At 54.9% G+C, this 17,900-nt stretch overlaps 1 protein-coding gene across 1 annotated transcript in view; it reads left to right on the top strand.

The window, feature by feature from the left end:
* Window positions 1–17,900, top strand: part of MOV10L1 (Mov10 like RISC complex RNA helicase 1) — a 44,444-nt gene that overhangs the window by 8,360 nt on the left and 18,184 nt on the right. Inside the window, exons 4-13 of the mRNA XM_028168246.2 lie at window positions 65–177; window positions 611–798; window positions 3,716–3,859; window positions 4,112–4,356; window positions 4,722–4,833; window positions 6,162–6,356; window positions 10,362–10,476; window positions 13,964–14,141; window positions 14,436–14,506; window positions 17,529–17,620. Of these exons, the coding sequence (XP_028024047.1) occupies window positions 65–177; window positions 611–798; window positions 3,716–3,859; window positions 4,112–4,356; window positions 4,722–4,833; window positions 6,162–6,356; window positions 10,362–10,476; window positions 13,964–14,141; window positions 14,436–14,506; window positions 17,529–17,620 (1,453 nt within the window). The remainder of the gene's footprint in view (window positions 1–64; window positions 178–610; window positions 799–3,715; window positions 3,860–4,111; window positions 4,357–4,721; window positions 4,834–6,161; window positions 6,357–10,361; window positions 10,477–13,963; window positions 14,142–14,435; window positions 14,507–17,528; window positions 17,621–17,900) is intronic.

Raw genomic sequence — 17,900 nt, 5'->3', positions numbered from 1 at the left:
AGAGTGAATTGTACACTTTGAAGTTACATCACTGAGTAACATGCCCGGTTTCCCTGCCTTGGAGGTTTCAAGCCCTGCAAGGGGGACTGGGTGGAGGCCGAGTACCGGATCCGGCCGGGCACGTGGAGCAGTGAGGCCGTCTCGGTGAAGCCGCTGAGGTACAAGCGCGTGGACCGGGTAGGTGCTGAGCCTCGAGCGGCCCGGGGTCCTGGGTGCGATGGGCGGTCAAGATGAATGAGGGTCCGTCTCGGGCAGAGAATACCCTGATGTCTTCCTGAGATCACCGGCGGCCGGCCTGCACACGCACATAGTTAAATTCTAGGTCACAGAGGGACGAGGAGTGTTAAAGCGTCTGATGGTGGGGCCGCGTGGAGTGGGGTGTGGCCCCTGGCCTTGCGCGTAGCCGCGGGTGTGGTCTGGGGAGTGGGCACTGGAACAGAGGAGGGAATTGAGGTTGCGGGTGGAGGTGGAGCTGGAGGTGTGTGCTGGGCCCCGCTCCCTGCCTGGCTGGTACCGCTGGGGGCATTGCTCCTCCTCCGAGACCAGGCCTGAGCCCCGCTGGCTGCGGCGGCCCCGTGCACACTGCCAGCCCCTGGTGCTGTGCTTGCAGGTATGCGTGTCCAGCCTCTGTGGGAGGAACGGGGTGATCAACGACTACATCTTTTTCACCCTGGACTCCCTGAAGCTCCCGGAAGGCTACGTGCCGCAGAGGCACGATGTGGTCAGCGCGGTGGTGGTGGAGAGCAGCCAGTCGTGCTACATGTGGAGGGCCCTGTGCGTGACCCCAGTGCAGAGGCGGTGAGGAGGCGGCGGCTCGGGGGACGGGGGCCTGGGGTGCATCTGAGAGACAGCTTACCAAGGCAGGTAACAGACTGTCCAGGTCCTGAGCTGGCGGGGCTGGAAGGAGAGCTCTCCTGGGGGTTAGGGGTCTTCACAGTTGACTGAAGGCTGAGTGAAAAGTTGCCTCTTGATCCTTAATCTTACGTTGATGATCTTCATATTTTCGTGGGTTTTGTGTGTTGTGTTCTTTCACATGTTGGCATTTTGTAGAACACGTTGGACGTGGTCAGTTCTTTTTTTTATTTTGGCTATGCCAGTTGCGTCATGCATGCTGTGTCTAGTTCCCGAACCAGGGATCGAACCTGGGCCCCCTGCATTGGGAGCGTGGAGTCTTACTCACTGGACCACCAGGGAAGTCCTGGTCGGTTCTTAAAATTACTGGATTTCCTATATCCGGTTCTTCCTTCTGTGCGCCCGTGACTTCCTCCCTCCGACACGCGTGCTTATGCAACACGACAGGCCTTCCCGGGCGCCCGCCCCGTCTCTGCTGCTCTTTCTCCGTAGTGCTCGTCTCAGGGAGCTCGGTACCTGGTTTCTGAAGTCGTCCTGTTTATTGTCCGATCTCCTCAGTGGGGCAGATCGCGTGCAGGGAGGAGCGTCTCATGAGCCACAGGGCAGGCGGGCAGGGGAGCCCCACCTCAGGAGACTGAGCTGCCCGGCACAGCTGGGAGGGGTGTGCTGGGGGCGGGGTGTGGGCAGAAGGGGAACATGGTGAGGTGGGCCTTGCCGTGTCCGGACTGTCGGGTGGACACGTCCTCCTTCCCCACGGGACCTGCTCTCCTTTTGGAGAATGACTCTGCCCGTCCTCGGAACAGTGAAGTGCGGGAGATGCATACCCTCGCCCCCTCCACCAGGAAGGCCCAGGAGACCCGGGAGTTCTGGCTTCAGTCCGTCTGATGGGCCCAGGGGTGTGCGGACGTGAGGCCAAGCAGGCGCTTGTTTGCCAGGCATCGGTGCCGGGGTCTTGGAGGCCGAACCGGGGCCTCGGCTCCCTGCCGGCTCTGTGACCCTGCTGGCCGTCGGCCACCTGGAGCAGAAGCCAGCGGCCCTGCCCACATTAGGTATCGTCACTCGGAACCTTGTGCCACTTTAAGGAAGCACCATGTTGTTGAAACGCGGACTTCGTGATTGTTGTCTTTACAGCACAGTTAACTGGGCTCCTGATGGCCGTGGGCAGGGGCGGATCGTGGGAGGGCGGCCAGGACTGGTGCAAACTGACCATGAGAGAAACAGCTGCCATCTCGCCCGCAGGGCCAGTGTGTTCGTCGGAAGGGAGTCTGGGTCCCTGTTGCCCTGTCTGTCTGATTCTTCGCAGCTCTTCCCTTAACCTGCTCTGTGACTCAGTGTGTTTCCAGAGGACCCGCGTCTGCCGAATGGAGCGGGTGGGGGCAGGAGCGGGGGGCTCCCTGGCCGTGGGCGGTGAGCTTCGGGTGAGCCTCCCCGGGTGGCCTGGCTGCAGTGAGGGGAGCTGGTCCCCCGAAGGGTGACCCATCGGGCGCTTTCCCCCGAGCTCCACGCGTCTGCCTCGAGCGGCCGTCTTCACGGGGCCGGGGAAGTCGTCACACCTTCATTTTCAGACACTGGCCGTGAGCCAGCCCCAGCTCCCGTGCAGCCCCTCCTCATCCCCCCGTCAGTGCGGGGCTGGGGTGAGCGGTGGAGGGGGCGCTGGCCTGGTGAGCAGTCAGGCCCCGCGTCCTGTCCGCCCAGCAGGTGCCCCGCGTGCTGCGGTCCCTGTGCTGCGTCGTGACCGTGGTTTCCTCCCGTCCTGGTCCCGGCTCCGCGGCCTTAGCCCCAAGTGGAGGACGCCGCCCTGCACGCAGACGCACCGTCCGGCTGCCCGCTCAGGGGTCTGAAGGACAGCACAGTGTCGTGTGCAAAGCAAGGCCCTGCGCTCCTCCGGGCCAGGCCTGCAGCGGCGTCCCGCGTGCCCCCTCCAGGCTGTGGGTGGGTTCCGCCCAGAGCCCGCAGGTGGCTTCTGACTCCTGTCTTGGTTGGTGCTCCTCCGCCTGTCCATAAGCCGCCACGGCTGGCCATCTGCAAGCACAGATGCCCGCTCCCGCGGCCACCGTAGGCTGGGGCTGCGGCACGGCTGCACGATCTCGGGGCGGCCCTGGCCGTGTGGGTGAGGCGAGGCAGGCGGGGAGCGTGTGGCCGGCAGGGAGTTGAGGGCGTGGCTGCTGTGGTGGAGGGTGCCTCTGGGTGGGGGTGTGGACAGGGTCCAGGCGTGAAGGAGCCTGTTTCCGGGTGGCACTGCGGGAGGGTCAGGGAGGGGAGGCGGGAGCTGAGGGGGAGCGGTGGGCACAGCGCCCGGGCTTCACGGCAGCGTCAGGAGGACAAAGGGGGACGAATGGGCCCTTCTCACGGGAGGGTGGAATCTGCTCATTTTCTGAAGATAAAAATTCTCATTTAATTAGTTTCAAATATTTTGAAGCCACACTCTTCTTCCAAATGAAAGCTTAGTAGTGGGTCCCTGACGAGCAAAGCCCCTCGCGGCAGCCAGGAAGGGTCTGGGGAGGAGCACTGAACACCCTTCCCTCTGTGACCAGGGCTGGGAGGTGCGGGGGCTGAGGAGTCCCGGGCCTCTGGGGGGTGCGCAGCTGGTGAAGGCCGCCCATGTTCTCAGATCCCCAGAGCTCCCACCAGGGCCCTCCTCTCCTCTGGATTCAGCAGGGCTTGTTGTTTCTTCTTCAGGGTGATCTGCTGTCTTGCTCAGAAGTTCTAAGTGTCGTCCTTACTTGGTCGCCTCTTTGGGGTTGGCTCCTTATCCCCTCGCCCTGTGGTTGGTGCGGCCTGGAGGGGCAGGGAAGGCAGGCAGGGCCTCAGGATGCCCCGCCCACCCACACTGACCCCAACACTGTCCTGTGGCTTTATCCAGGGGCACCTCTGCGGTCGAGGAGACTGCTGACGAGGCCTGTGGAGCCCTTTTACTGAAAAACAAAGGTGACATTGAAGTCACAAGGATGACAAATTTTGGAACGCTGAAAGAAGGAGAAAGCAAAAATGTGGTGATCTGGATAGAGTAAGTTTGCCACTCAAACAAAAGTACAGACTGTGATTTAAGAATTTCTGTAGAACCAATTTCATTTTGCTTGCTTATTTTTTCCTTTATGTATATCTTTCTAGATTTTCCACCATGAAATAGCCTTTTTACTTATACTCATAAAAGTATTTACAATTGCCATTCACTAGTTAGATTGAATTCTGTTTTATGGTAACAGTATTTTAGCTTTAGAAATCCTGTCTCTGTTCATGGCTAATTTTCCTTTTCCAGGAATAAAGGAGACATTCCTCAAAACTTAGTCAGCTGCAAGTTGGGTGGCTGGGATAAAGCTAAACAGTTCAGGTTTCAGATGCTGGATGAGATCCAGACGTGCCCCGAAGTGTCTCCTGTTTCCGTTCCTGAGAAGGAGAAGAATCTTGCGGATGAAAATATTAACTCATTAGACAGCTGCAGGAAAAACAAAACCTATCAGACATTGGAGAGCAGTCTGGTGAACAACAGAGAAGCCTGTCCAGGTAGACGTTTCAGCTGTTACCGTTGGATCAGCTGCGCGAGCCCAGTCGGGTCCGGGAGCTGGTGCAGCTGCTCCAGGGTCTGGGCAGGCGAGTGGCAGTGTTTACCCTGTGGGCTCTTTGGTCTGGACCCTTCTCTGATACTCGGGGCTAAAACAGCTGGAGAAATGCCCGGCGTGCTTTACACGAGCCGCTTCCTGCAATGATTCTAAATTGGGGGGAGAGGATGCCTGCCGCCCCCTTGCCTGTCGCTCACCTGTCGGGGGCATCAGCCACTCGTCTATGTGTGATAGTCCCTTCCACCAGCACCACCACTGTCAGAACAGTTCACCTTTGGTCTAATTTTGGATTTAAATTTCATCTCCCAGATGACTATGCCTGTAAAGGAGAAAAGGAGAAGAATGTGTCACAGAAGCCCGAACCCGGTGGGCTCATCCCTCCAGGTGGAAAAACCCTGATCGTGGTTACCTGTGATGCAAAGTACGTGGCTGGAGGGGATGGAGGCAGTTGACTTTGCGGGCATCTGCGCGTTTGTCTTGTTCGGTTTCGCTTATGGTACTTCTAGGTTGGATGTTGTAAAAAGTATTGGTAACTATTTTGATGGGACGAAATCACGAGGAAAAGCGCTAGTGGAGAAAGTGGCTTGAGTGAGGGTACCCACGCTGATGGGCACGGCCAAGCCCCCACAGCCTTGGGAAGCCGGGGCCCCGAGGCCCCTGCTGCTCCTCCCCAGGCCTGCCCTCAGCTCGGCCCTGAGACCTTCCTGCCCTTCTCCCTCCACCCGGGCAGCCCGGCCAGACACGGGCTCCCGAGCCCTCGTGGGCCCTTCCCTCTCCTGACTCCTTCCCCATGTCCAGAACCCCTGGCTCTGCCTGCTGGTCCCCTGTCAGCTGGGCGCTTTGGTGCAGCCCTTCTTCCCTCCCTCATCTCATCTACACTTGCTGATTTTAGATTTGTCAGAGGGTGGCTCTGATTAAATCAGCGCCTTGCTTCAGGCCGCGGGTGACGCTTTGAGCCAAGGGCAGTCCTCGCGTCAGTGGTTGGTGATGCAGCCCCCGCGGTGCCCTCCGTGACGTGTGACAGTGGGGCCGGACTCGAGCAGCAGCCGAAAGTGGGCAGAAGGCAGAGTGGGAGCTGGTGTCTCTTTGGTCATGTTGCACTGCTCTGATTTAAACTTGGGAATACTTGAAATATTCTTTCCTTTCTTAAGCGTGAGAATTACAGACAATACCATTTCAAGTGTGTGATTTTAGCTTGGGAAAACGTTAACATTGCTTATTTTAGAATGTCCATTTTTTCCCTCTAATAGAATTATTAAAAGCTAAGGGTGGGCTTCCCTGGTGGCGCAGTGGTTAAGAATCCGCCTGCCAGTGCAGGGGACACGGGTTTGAGCCCTGGTCCGGGAAGATCCCATATGCCGCGGAGCAACTAAGCCCGTGCACCACAACTACTGAGCCTGTGCTCTAGAGCCCGCGAGCCACAACTACTGAGCCCACGTGCCACAACTACTGAAACCCGCGTGCCTAGAGCCCATGCTCTGCAACAAGAGAAGCCACCGCAATGAGAAACCCATGCACCGCAACAAAGGGTAGCCCCCTCTCGCCACAACTAGAGAAACCCTGTGCACAGCAACGAAAACCCAACGCCGCCAAAAATAAAGAAATAAATTAATTTTAAACAAATAATAAAAAAACTAAGGGTGACTGGTTTGCCAGCTCTGTGACTTTCCCTGTGTGAACGAAGGGAGATTGTGTTGAACCTGCCTCTATTACTTACGACTCACACTAAATTGTGTCTTGTTTCTCCAGGAATTCTGGCCGCTGCAAGGAGCTCCTTCTGCTTTGCTTCTCCAATTTCATAATCGGGCGATTCCTTGAAGTGAACGTCATAAGTGAGGAGGAATCACTGATAGCTGTCCGAGAACCCTTTTCATGGAAGAAGTCTAAAAGTTCTCAAGTGTTAGCTTCCCCCAAAACTACAGTTGTCGTGACCATGCAGAAAAGGTACCACCATGAGCAGACGACAATGCAAGCCCAGATCTTGGGCTCACTGTGTGAGGGATGCACGTAGCTCCTGTTGTCGGAGGGAGGTGGACGTCCTGGATAAAGGGGTGCAGCTGCGGCCCAGCGCCCTCCATTGTCCTGGGACACACTGTGAGGACGGCGAGTGCTGGGGGGGCTGCAGCACCCCAGCTAGTCTCAAGGTGGCTCACAACGCAGGATGTGATTTGACCCTTGCCCTCAGCTCCTGCCACCTTTCGTGTTCCCATCAGCCCAGGCCGCCCACCTCCCAAGAAAGCCCGTGTCCCACATGGGCACCCAGGGCACCGAGCAGTGAGGGGTCAGTGAGACGTGGTTGGCATGGCTTTCGAGGGCCATTCACAGCACCCGAGTATCGCTTGTCAAGGGCAGCAGGGTTGCTTGGCTGTTTGAAGCCCATTTGAAGATGTGACACCTTTGAAAATTGAAATTAAGAAAAAAGCATGTAATCTGCTAGTGGCGCGTGGCTGGGGGCTTGGGGACGACCTGACTGTATCTGGGGTGTCGTCTGGAGAAAGTGCTGCGTGTCCACGCTTTCTCGTCTGCAGTTTTAAATCCCAAAAGCTCTGAAAAGCAGATTTTGCTTTTTTAAGTTCGGTGCCAAAAAATCATGACCTATAGGCTGGAAGACATTCCACGACTTAGTCGTGTGGACACGCCCCCTCAGCTGCTGCCCAGAACTCACTGGGATGGCACGTGCTGCTTTTCTGTGGTGGGAAGTCCTGAATCTCAGATCACATCTGACCTGGGAACAATTGAAGATAAGGTACTTCGGGCTTCCACTGATTCGTGGGCTGAAGGGAAATCTGTTAAAGTATTGTGTGCCTATTGACCTTTGGGGTTAGACCATTGTTTGAACCCCAGCACTGCCACCAGGAAGCTGTGCCATCTCAGGCCAGTTTCTCAACCTCTCTGAGCCTTAGTTTCATTTGTAAAGTGCTAGTCCCCCCCCGCCCCACACGTGCCATTTCTGGCAGTGAGCAGTCAACAGCAATCAGTAAGTAATAACAGTCATTGGGCATGTAAACAGTAGTTGAGTGGCTCTAGGGATGGAACCTGAACACAGGAGCAAGAAGTCACGTGGCCTGCGGGCGGCAGGTTCACATGGCTTTACTCCAGTTACAGGAGCTTTTAAGAACCTCTGGCTGTCGTTTAGTGGTGCACCAAGCGGCTTTCCCGTTACAGTTTGGCTTAACTAGAGGAGTGAGATAGAGCAGCAGCACAAGTATTTAATCCTCTGGTAAGTTTTTCCCCGTTGAATATTAATACGTTGTCACTGTACAGGAGCATCCCTAAAACGAACACTCGGGACTTCCCTGGTGGCGCAGTGGTTAAGAATCCGCCTGCCAATGCAGGGGACATCGGTTCGATCCCTGGTCCAGGAAGATCCCACACGCCACGGAGCAGCTAAGCCCATGCGCCACAACTACTGAGCCTGCGCTCTAGAGCCCGCAAGCCACAACTACTGAAGCCTGCGTGCCTGGAGCCCATGCTCCACAACAAGAGCAGCCACCGCAATGAGAAGCCCGTGCACCACAACAAAGACCCAACACAGCCAAAAATAAATAAATAAAAAATAAATTTATTAAAAAAAAAAAAGAAAATGCAAATAATGTATATTTTAGAAAAAGAGAGAGCACTGGGACACCATCAAATGGGTCCCAGAGGAGAAGAGAGAGGGAAAGGGGCAGAGAACATACATGAAGACATAACAGCTGAAAACTTCCCTAACCTGGGAAAGGAAACAGACATCCAGGTCCAGGACACATAGATTCCCAAACAGGATCAACCCAAAGAAGACCATGCCAAGACCCACCGTAATTAAAAAGGCAAAAATTAAAGATAGAGAATATTAAAGGCAGCAAGGGAAAAGCAGCACGTTAGGTACAAGGGAGCTCCTATAAGACAATCGCTGACTTTTCAGCAGAAACTCTGCAGGGCAGAAGGGAGTAGCATGATATATTTAAAGTGATGAAAGGGAAAAACCTACACCCAAGAATATTCTACCCAGCAAGGCTCTCATTCAGATTTGATGGAGCAATTAAAAGCTTTACAGACAAGCAAAAGCTAAAAAAGTTCAGAATCACCAAACCATCTTTACCAGAAATGATAAAGGGACTTCTTTTAGCAAAAAAGAAAAGACCACAACTACATACATGAAAATTATGAAAGAAAAAGCTTATAGGAAAAGGGAAATATACAGTAAAGGTAGTAAAGCCAGCCTTGTATAAGGCTAGTAATAAGGTTGAAAGACAAAAGTAGTAAAATCATATATATCTGCAATTAGCAGTTAAGGAATACACAGAACAAAAAGATGTAAAATATGATGTCAAAAGCAATAATCATGGGACTTCCCTGGTGGCGCAGTGGTTAAGAATCTGCCTGCCAATGCAGGGGACACGGGTTCGATCCCTGCTACAGGAAGATCCCACATGCCGCGGAGCAACTAAGCCCATGCGCCACAACTACTGAGCCTGTGCCCTAGAGCCTGTGAGCCACAACTACTGAAGCCCGCACCCCTAGAGCCCGTGCTCCACAACAAGAGAAGCCACCGTAATGAGAAGCCCGTGCACCACAACAAAGAGTAGCCCCTGCTCTCCGCAACTGGAGAAAGCCCACGTGTAGCAACAAAGACCCAACACAGCCAAAATTAAAAATAATTTTAAAAAAACAATAATCATGATGGAGGAGAGTGAAAATGCAGGGTTGTTAAAAATGCATTTGGGAGGGCTTCCCTGGTGGCGCAGTGGTTGAGAATCTGCCTGCCAATGCAGGGGACACGGGTTCGAGCCCTGGTCTGGGAAGATCCCACATGCCGCAGAGCAGCTAAGCCCGTGAGCCACCACTACTGAGCCTGCGCGTCTGGAGCCTGTGCCCCGCAGTAAGAGAGGCTGCGACAGTGAAAGGCCCGCACACTGCGATGAAGAGTGGCCCCCGCTTGCCGCAACTAGAGAAAGCCCACGCACAGAAACGAAGACCCAACACAGACAAAAATTAATTAATTAATTAATTAATTTTAAAGAAAAATGCATTTGAACTTAAGAGACCAGCAACTTAAATAACCATAGATGGATGAATGGATGGATGGATAGATGATGATGGATAGGTGGAGGGATAGATAGCTATGCACATTGTGGGGAATATAGTCAATAGCAATGTAATATATTTGTGTGGTAACATATAATAACTATACTTATTGTGATGATCATTTTGAAATGTACAGAAATATCAAATTACTGTGTTGTGTAACAGGAAATAACAGTGTTGTAGGTCGATTCAAAAACAAACTTATAGAAAAAGAGATGAGATTTGTGGTCATCGGAGGTGAGGTTTGGGGGAGGGGGAATTGGATGAAGGGAGTCAGAAGGTACAAACCTCCAGCTATAAGATGAATCAGTACTAGGGATGTAATGTACAGCATGACACGTGTAATGAACATGGCAGTGTGTTATATGTGAAAGATGTCAGGAGAGTGATCCTGGGAGTTCCCGTCACAAGGAGATATTTTTTTCTATTTCTTTAACTTTGTATGAGAAGATGGGTGGTCACTACACTTACCGTGGTCATTATTTCATGATGCATGTAAGTCAGATCATTATGCTGCACACCTTAAATGTCTACAGTGTTGCCATCGATTATATGTCCGTGAAACTGGAAGGAAAAAACTAAAGCGTAAGAGTTGAGCTTATTGGAAGTTTAGAAACAGTGTTTTCAAGCTCACTGGTCCCAGGGGCTTTTGGGAGTTTGGCATGTTCTTCTGCTAGAGGCAAAGCAGCTCCCGGGAGAGGGGCCCCAAAGCTAAATAGCACTTTGCAAACCACTGCCTGAGGCCAGCAGTTCACGTACCAGTTGTTTTTGGTGATTGAACCTCTGTCTTTCTGAAATAGGAAAGGATGTTTAAGTGGAAACGTCTAGGGTGAAGTGCCTGGTGCTGAAGGGCTGTTTCTAACTTGCGAATCTCCTTTTAAGGAACCTGAGACGACAGCTTCCAAGTTTTCTCCCGCAGTACCCGATACCAGACAGGCTTAAAGAATGCGTGCGGCAGAAAATCGACATCCTAACCTTTCAGCCGCTACTCGCAGAGGTAGGAAAAGTGTCTCATGTGAAGTACTGATTCTTCACCACACCCGAGTTGTTTTCTTTTTTTTTTTTTTTTTTTTTTAAATTAATTAATTTATTTTTGCCTGTGTTGAGTCTTCGTTTCTGCGCGAGGGCTTTCTCTAGTTGCAGCAAGCGGGGCCACTCTTCATCGTGGTGCGCGGGCCTCTCACTGTCGCGGCCTCTCTTGTTGCGGAGCACAGGCTCCAGACGCGCAGGCTCAGTAGTTGTGGCTCACGGGCCCAGTTGCTCCGCGGCATGTGGGATCTTCCCAGACCAGGGCTCGAACCCGTGTCCCCTGCATTGGCAGGCGGATTCTCAACCACTGCGCCGCCAGGGAAGCCCCCGAGTTGTTTTCTGAACAAACTCAGGGTGAACCTTTGGTGGGTTCAGACCTCGTGTGGGCTGTGTTCACCCCAGGAAGCTGGGAGCGGGAGAACCACGAGCAGCGGGGCCCACCACTGTGTCCCTCTGCAGATTGTCGTTGCTTTGGAGGCTGGGGGGACCCTCTGCCCCCGGCCCGGCCTCTCTTCTACCCCGTGGCCGAGCCTCTCAGCAGCTTTCCATTTGTGACAGGGCTCTGAGCAGCTAAGCAGGGGAGCTGGGAAAAGGCCTGTAGCCACACGGACCAGTGTGGGGGGGTGGAAGGAGGAGGAGGCCAGGCCTCCCGTAGGCTCTGCCAGGATGTCTCCTTGTCACCCTCCCTGGCTGGGCTGTTCGTCTGCTTCTTTGGTCTCGGGCTTATTCAGATCCTCTGGGGGAGGCCTGGTCTGAGCCTGCCCGCTGTGGCAGGTGGTGGTCGGAGCCGTGAGAAGGGGTGGACCTGCCAGAGGAGGCCAAGGGCAGGGGCAGCGCTGAGCAAGGCTGAGGCAGGGGTCCAGGGAGGGAGGGAGAGTGTTCCGCTGGCAGCAATGGGGGAACGTGGCCCTTTTCCAGGAGGGCACTTTCCCGAGGGTTTGGGTGTCCGTTGGCTGAGGAGTGGGTGAGTGGAATGGGGGCCGGGGCCTGCATCAGGGCGAGAAGGAGGGAGGAGACTGGACGGTGGCTGGAGGGAGACTTGGGGCTCGCCAGAGATTCGTGGAGGGTGAGGGAGCCCTGAGCTGGGAGAGCTGGGGTGGCAGGCGGAGAGGAAAGGAGGCTTGGGAGGAAGCTGGGTGGCACCAAGGAGCACGCCTGCCCTGGGACTGATGGACAGAGCCCTCTGTCTGCTGGGCCTTGGGCCCGCAGCAGGGCTGGGCCAGAAGCTGCCCCCCGAGCTGGTGCTGCGATGCTGCCTGTGCCACCGGCCCGAGGTGCCCCACCCCAGGGCACACTGGCGTCCTGCAGCGGGGAGGGTGCCACAGGGGCACTGGGCGCCGTCCAGGGGCGGCGCGGCCACACAGAAGGAGCAGCACCAAGGAGGGTATGTGGGCAGGACTGTGGGTTGGAAGCCGGGAGACCCGCCAGGCAGTTGTTGCAGTGATGGTTGTAGGGCCTGAACTGAGGCCGGAGCAGCAAACCAGCCCTAAAACACCTTAGAGAAGAACTTCGGGGCTGAGAAATTGATGCCGGTGCGAATGCAGCTTCTGGGACCATCGTGTGCAGGAAGTGCACCTGCACCTCTCCTGTAACGTGGCCTGGGTGCCGGGAAGGGACCTCCTCTTGAGCATAGCAGTTACCAGAAGAAAGTGGGTGTCTTCAGCATTCATAATAGTATGATGGTAATGGTCATGAAAAAGTGCTGTATGGTCTAAGGTTCCAGAGTACTTGCCCCTTTGTGATTCTTTAATTCACGCATGTGTCACCCCAGTACTTCCTGACTTCCTGTGCCCTTGTAACCGCCCCCCTACGCAGGTCCCCTTCCTGGGGCTCCTCCCATCCTTCTGGGGGACCTGAGCATCCCCTGCAGTGGTTGGCCTGTCAGCCTTGCGGGTCTCGCCCGGTCTTGACCTCTGGGCAGGCGCTGCGGAGACGCTGCCCCACACCTCCTCCCTCCTGGCGTTTCTCCAGGGGCTCTGCTTTCCTTCTCAACTTGGTTCTTTTGCACGGAGTCTGTGTTTTTTTCTAGCTCCTTTTAGGATTTTCTCTTTTTCACTAGTTTTAAGGAATTTAATTTACAGCGTGAGTTGCTGTAGTTTTCTTCACGTTCCTTGGCTTGGGTTCTTTGAGCTTACTGGAGAAAGTGAATTTACGGTTCTTCTCAAATTTCAAAGTTCTTGGCCATTCCGTCCTCAAGTATTCTTTCTGCCCCGCTCTCCACGTTCCCATTACATGTGTATGAGGCCACGTGAAGTTGCCCCACAGCTCACGGCTGCTCCGTTCATTTCTCTTCGGTCTTTTTTCCTCTGTGTTTCATTCTGAGTAGTTTCTGTTGCTGTGGCTTCGAGTTCACTGATTTTTTCTTTGGCAGTGTGCAGTCCCATCCAGTGTATTTTTTTATGTCAGACGTTGTTGTTATTATCTCCACAAGTTCAATTAGGGTCTTTTTTTATATTTTCTGTCTCTACTTAATATGCTTAGTCTTTCCTCACCTTTTTTTTCTTGTTTTTTTTTTCCCTCAACTTTTTGAATGTATATAGTACAGTTACAACAAGTGTTTTAATGTTCTTGTGATACTGATTCCATCACAGGTGTCATTTTTGATTCTGTCTCTGTTGATAGGTTTTTCTCCTCATTATGGGTGTGCTTAGTTCTGTGCCTGGTCATCTTTGTTTGGACGCTAAACATTCTGGATTTTACCTTGTTGGGTATTTCATATTTTTCCGTTCTTGAAAATATTTTTGAACTTTGTTCTGGGATGCACTTAAGTTACTTGGAAATGGCCAGATACTTTTAAGCCTGGCTTTAAAGCCTTGTTAGGAGGGACCAGAGTTGTTTTTAATATAGGGCTGATTCCTTCTGAGTACTCTACCCAGTGCCGCTTTATCTGAAGCCTTTCCATTTGGGCTGGTGGGACCCACAGCATTCTCAGCCCTGTGTGAGTTCTGGGACCCAGTGGTTCTCAACAGGTGAACTTTCCCCCCAGGAGACATTTTTGGTTGTCACGACTGAGAGCGTGAACAGCCTCCAGCGGGTGGAGGCCAGAGATGCTGCTAGGCACCGTGCAGAGCCCGGGACAGCCCCGCCCCGGAGACCGGCCCCGCCCCAGTGCCGCAAGTGCCGAGGCGGAGGAGCCCCGCTCCGTTCCCATGGCATGCGTCTCCCCACCTGATGTCGTTTCTCGCGCGCGTGCGCTGACCGCTGCGCGGCTGAGGGCTCGTGGGGCTGCCCCGGGCTCGCTCCGAGCTGAGCCTGGAGGCGCTGTCTGATAGGAGCTGGGCGGCTGGGGGCTCACTCAGACGGTTCCGCATCTCAGGGCCACTGCCCAGTCGTCAGTGTTTGAAGGCTGTTGCATCTGTCCGTGGGACTTACCCACCCCAGAGCTGCTGGCTTCCTGATGTGGGTGTGTGTGGAGTGTTCCTCGGCTCTCGCTAACCTGCTGGCTTCTTTTGCAGCTTTTGAACATGTCAAATCACAAGGAGAAGTTTTCAACTTTGCTCTGGCTTGAGGAGATTCATGCAGAAATAGAACTGAAAGAGTATAATATGAGTGGGGTCACCTTGAAAAGAAACGGGGATTTGCTGGTCCTGGAGGTCCCAGGGTTAGCTGAGAGTCGGCCTTCTCTTTACACAGGTAGGCTTGTTGCGCGTCATGTCTTCCTAGGTGGGCTAGAAACGCTGAGCCACAGGCAGAAAGAAGAACGCTCTTAACTGGCAGAACCGTAGCCGCCCTGACCTTCTCTGCTTTGGGTTCTAATTCCACTCAGAGCTTGGCCAGCCCCTCTCATCGCACTGGTGTGGTTTTAAGCTGTTGGTCCCAGGAATGTTTTTGTCTTACTCCGCTTCTTCAGAGTGTTTGATTTTACAGAACAGCAACAAAATTTATTGAGTTTGTAGTTTTACGTGTGGTGATGTGTTTTTTAACTAGGTGACAAACTGATTTTAAAAACTCAAGAGTACAGCGGACACGTCATCGAGTACATCGGCTATGTGACTGAGGTGAGAGGCCACTGTTAGTTCACGTTGGGCTAGCCCAGCGGGCGGTTGCAGAGGTGAACTTCCTGCCTCAGCTCGGGGCGGGGGTCCCCTGGTGTTGATGGCAGTCTGGAAAATTTGAGGATCAAGTGAATATTTAAATAAATGTGACGTGTAAAGAAATCACCACTTTCAGCCGTGTAAAACACACTTTACCTGTTAAGTACATCACATGTAAGGCGTGCATTTAGTCAGATTCGGGCATTCTGAATATGTTCTAGGAGAGCGAGCCTGCAAAGGAAAAACACACCTACGCGTTGAATACTCTGGTGTCTCCACGGGGAAGGTTGTGTTGGTTTAAGGCCCTGTGTCCGTGCGGCTCTAAGCACGCTCAGGGCTTCTCCAGCTAGTCTCCCTGCTCCCTGCCGGGCACAGCACAGGGACGGAGCTCGGCCATGTGGAGGGACCCGTGAAGCCCGCACGCTGCCTGATGTGGGAACTAGGGCACCGAAGCCCTGAGCCAGGGTTGGGGGGTACGAGAACCAGCAGAGTCTCCGCCGAGGATGGGGCCGGGCCCTCGCTGGGGCAGCAGGCGGTGTGCCCCCGGGGACGAGGGGAAGACGGGCGTGAATAATCCAGTGTGGAGGCTCGTTCATCTCCTCAAGAAGACGAGGAAGTGGCATCTGATCACCGTAGAAGACAGAAAGGGTGTTGTTAGTGGAAAGGGCCCAGGAGGCATTTCCGAAGGCGAGAAGGCCGTGAGCACATCACAGGGGCTGCCGTTCCAGGCTGGGGACTCGAACACCACAGACCTCGCCGTACGGGCTGCAGGGGTGCCAGCCAGGACCGCAGCATCAGACGAGCCCGCTGGGGCCGATGGAAGCAGAAGAGGCGGTGTTTTGAATCGAGTGGGCCTCCCAGGTGGGCGAGCTGTGCCTGGAGAACAAGGTCGGGGTGCAGGCTGGTCCGCAGCAGAAATGTGCCCCTGCCTGGTCTCATGATAGCGTTGGCTCCCACCAAATCAGAGAAGCTCGGGCGCAGATGCTCCCGCCACCCTCGAGACAGGATGCACTGTGTCCACGCCCCAGGCCGCTGGACCAGGCCTGAAGGTCGGGCGAGCCCCTCAGGCCTCACGTATTGCGGCCTAGCCAGAGTAAGTCGCCGCCCTGGAGGGCGCAGGTCCTGGGGACCGGAAGCCTCCCTACCTGCACAGGTGTCCGCGTCACCCTCTCCCTGCGGAAGCGTCTTGCTCCTGACTGATGTCCTGCACTGACCCGGCTCTGCAGACAAGGTTCTCACCCCCCGAGGGGGCGGTCCCAGTCCCTCAGCACTCCCCGCACAGGGTCCGGGCCGCGTCTCGGGACGCCTGTCCCTGTGCTCCTCAGGGCGTGCTCAGGGCCCGTGACCGTGGCCACAGGGGCCCACGTCTGGGAAGGGAAGGAGAGCACGGGAGGTTGGGTAGGGGGTCTTCGGGGCGTTTGTAGAAAGATGGTCACAGCCGCAGCCCTTGTCGCCTGTGGAACCAGAGCCGGGATTTCCTGGGGCAGGAGCTCGCTCTCAGTGACAGGCGGCCTGGCCGGGTGCCCCCTCCGCTGCAGGGCAGGAGCCGCCCAGCCTCAGCTAGAGGGCCCATCACCCTCACCAGCATGAGCCCCCTTAGCTGTTGGCAAGGGCGTGAGGAGCCCAGAATGGCCAAGTGACCATCTCAGCTTCCGGAGAGTAGACCAGTTGTGCCCCTAGGGGCTGCCCTGTGGACTAAACCTCAGAAGAAGCAGGGCCAGGGATCTCAGGGCTGAGGCCCCCTTGGCCCCGACTCCCAGGCTGGCGAGTCCAGAGCTGAAGCTGCCCTGCCAACCTTCCCACGGGACCGTCCGTGAAGCTGGCCACTCCTGAGTGATGGGTGCCCGCTAAAGCTGTGCTGTCTCAGGTCTTGGCCGTTGCTTTACGTGATTCTCCGGAACCCCGTGGCCAGCGCAGTGGCCTGGGTACCGTGAAGGCACCGGGGCCCTGAGGAGCGCCCCCGGGTGGTGGAGCGGGCAGAGCCTGGTGCTTCGGGGAGTGGCGGGGGACAGAAGGCTCCTTGGGCTGAGCCAGCACTGCCCCTGGCCCACCCACACGTCCGCAGAGGGCCTCCCCGTCTGCTGGGAGCAAACAGGTCACTTGTTCCCTTCTCTCTGAGTTTAGCTCCGTAAGCAGAGTTTTCGTTTCTAAACGCTATTTGACTCATTAAAGCTACCCTGTTGTGTTGTTTTATGTTATCTTATGCTTGCTTATCTTGGTTTTCCCAGGTTTTTTTTTTCCATAGTTTTTCAAATTTCTGTAAATGACAGCATCAGTATATGATGTCCTCAGGGCCTCAGTCTGTCGATGGCAATTCAAGTCGACCCTCACTGCTGGTGGTTTCCTTGTGTGCCTGATGGTCTGTGATTACAGATTGATTTTCATTTGTCTTAATCTCTGGGAAACCCAGGACCCTGTGCTGGGCTTGCTTTCCTTTTAAGGGGCTTGTGTGTGCTTCTGCCGAGAGCAGGGGGCACCGTGAGCCTCACGTCGCAGCCTCTGCCCTTGCTGGCCCCCAGCTCTTGGGAGGCCCCGCTGCCTAGCGCTCCCGTCCTGTTTCAGCTCCTCTCAGCGTGGGGTTTCCTTCCTGCTCCTCGGAGGATCTTACGCGGGACCTAGCTTTGGCTGGAGGGTCCCTGAGCGTGTGGTTCCCTGTCCTGGTGGGGGAGGGGGTCTCGTGGCCGGCACCGCCTGCTCTTCACGGTCGTTCACGTGTCTCCTTCAGGGGCGGCGGCCTGTCTTGCGCACTCTGTTCGGGAGCCCGTACGCCCGGCGGAAGCGTCGGCAGGTGTGTGCTGCTGGGGGTGGGGGAGGAACAGCGCGGTGACTGAGTCCTCTCCCGTCATCTTGCACTCATTTCAGATGCCAGATTTCAGCTCAGACCTGTAGGATGAATGCTTCATGATGAGTTGCTGAATATGGATAGAAGATTGTCCCAAGAAATCAAGTACAAAGTGTAAAAAGTAAATGATTTGTTTATTTTTAGATTCATGAAGAAGATGTAACCCTTAAACTTAATCCAGAGTTTGAACAAGCATATAACTCTGAACCTATGGATGTGGAATTCACGTACAACAGGTAACGCTTCCAGGGCCTCTTCCTTCTGGGTGGGCGGCTGTCTCCCCTTCCCTCGGTCCCTTCATACCTAGGTGGCGGCATGCGTGCTCGCGGGTTGTGCGTGGGCTCCCTGCACCCGTGTCACATGCCTCTGTGGTCGTAGCTTTGTCACCAGCCGTTTGGTAAACGTTTGCATGTTGGTTCCTTTTTGGATCTTAAGTGAGAATCCGTGGTTCCTCACACGCCGTCACCACCAGCCGCTCCTCCTGCACCTCACTTGTCACATGTCACGAGGCGGGGA

The sequence above is a fragment of the Balaenoptera acutorostrata genome, chromosome 11 (genome assembly GCF_949987535.1).
Source record: "Balaenoptera acutorostrata chromosome 11, mBalAcu1.1, whole genome shotgun sequence".
NCBI lineage: Eukaryota > Metazoa > Chordata > Mammalia > Artiodactyla > Balaenopteridae > Balaenoptera > Balaenoptera acutorostrata.
The sequence above is the reverse complement of the archived record's forward strand: the minus strand, read 5'-3'. Positions and strand labels throughout refer to the sequence as shown.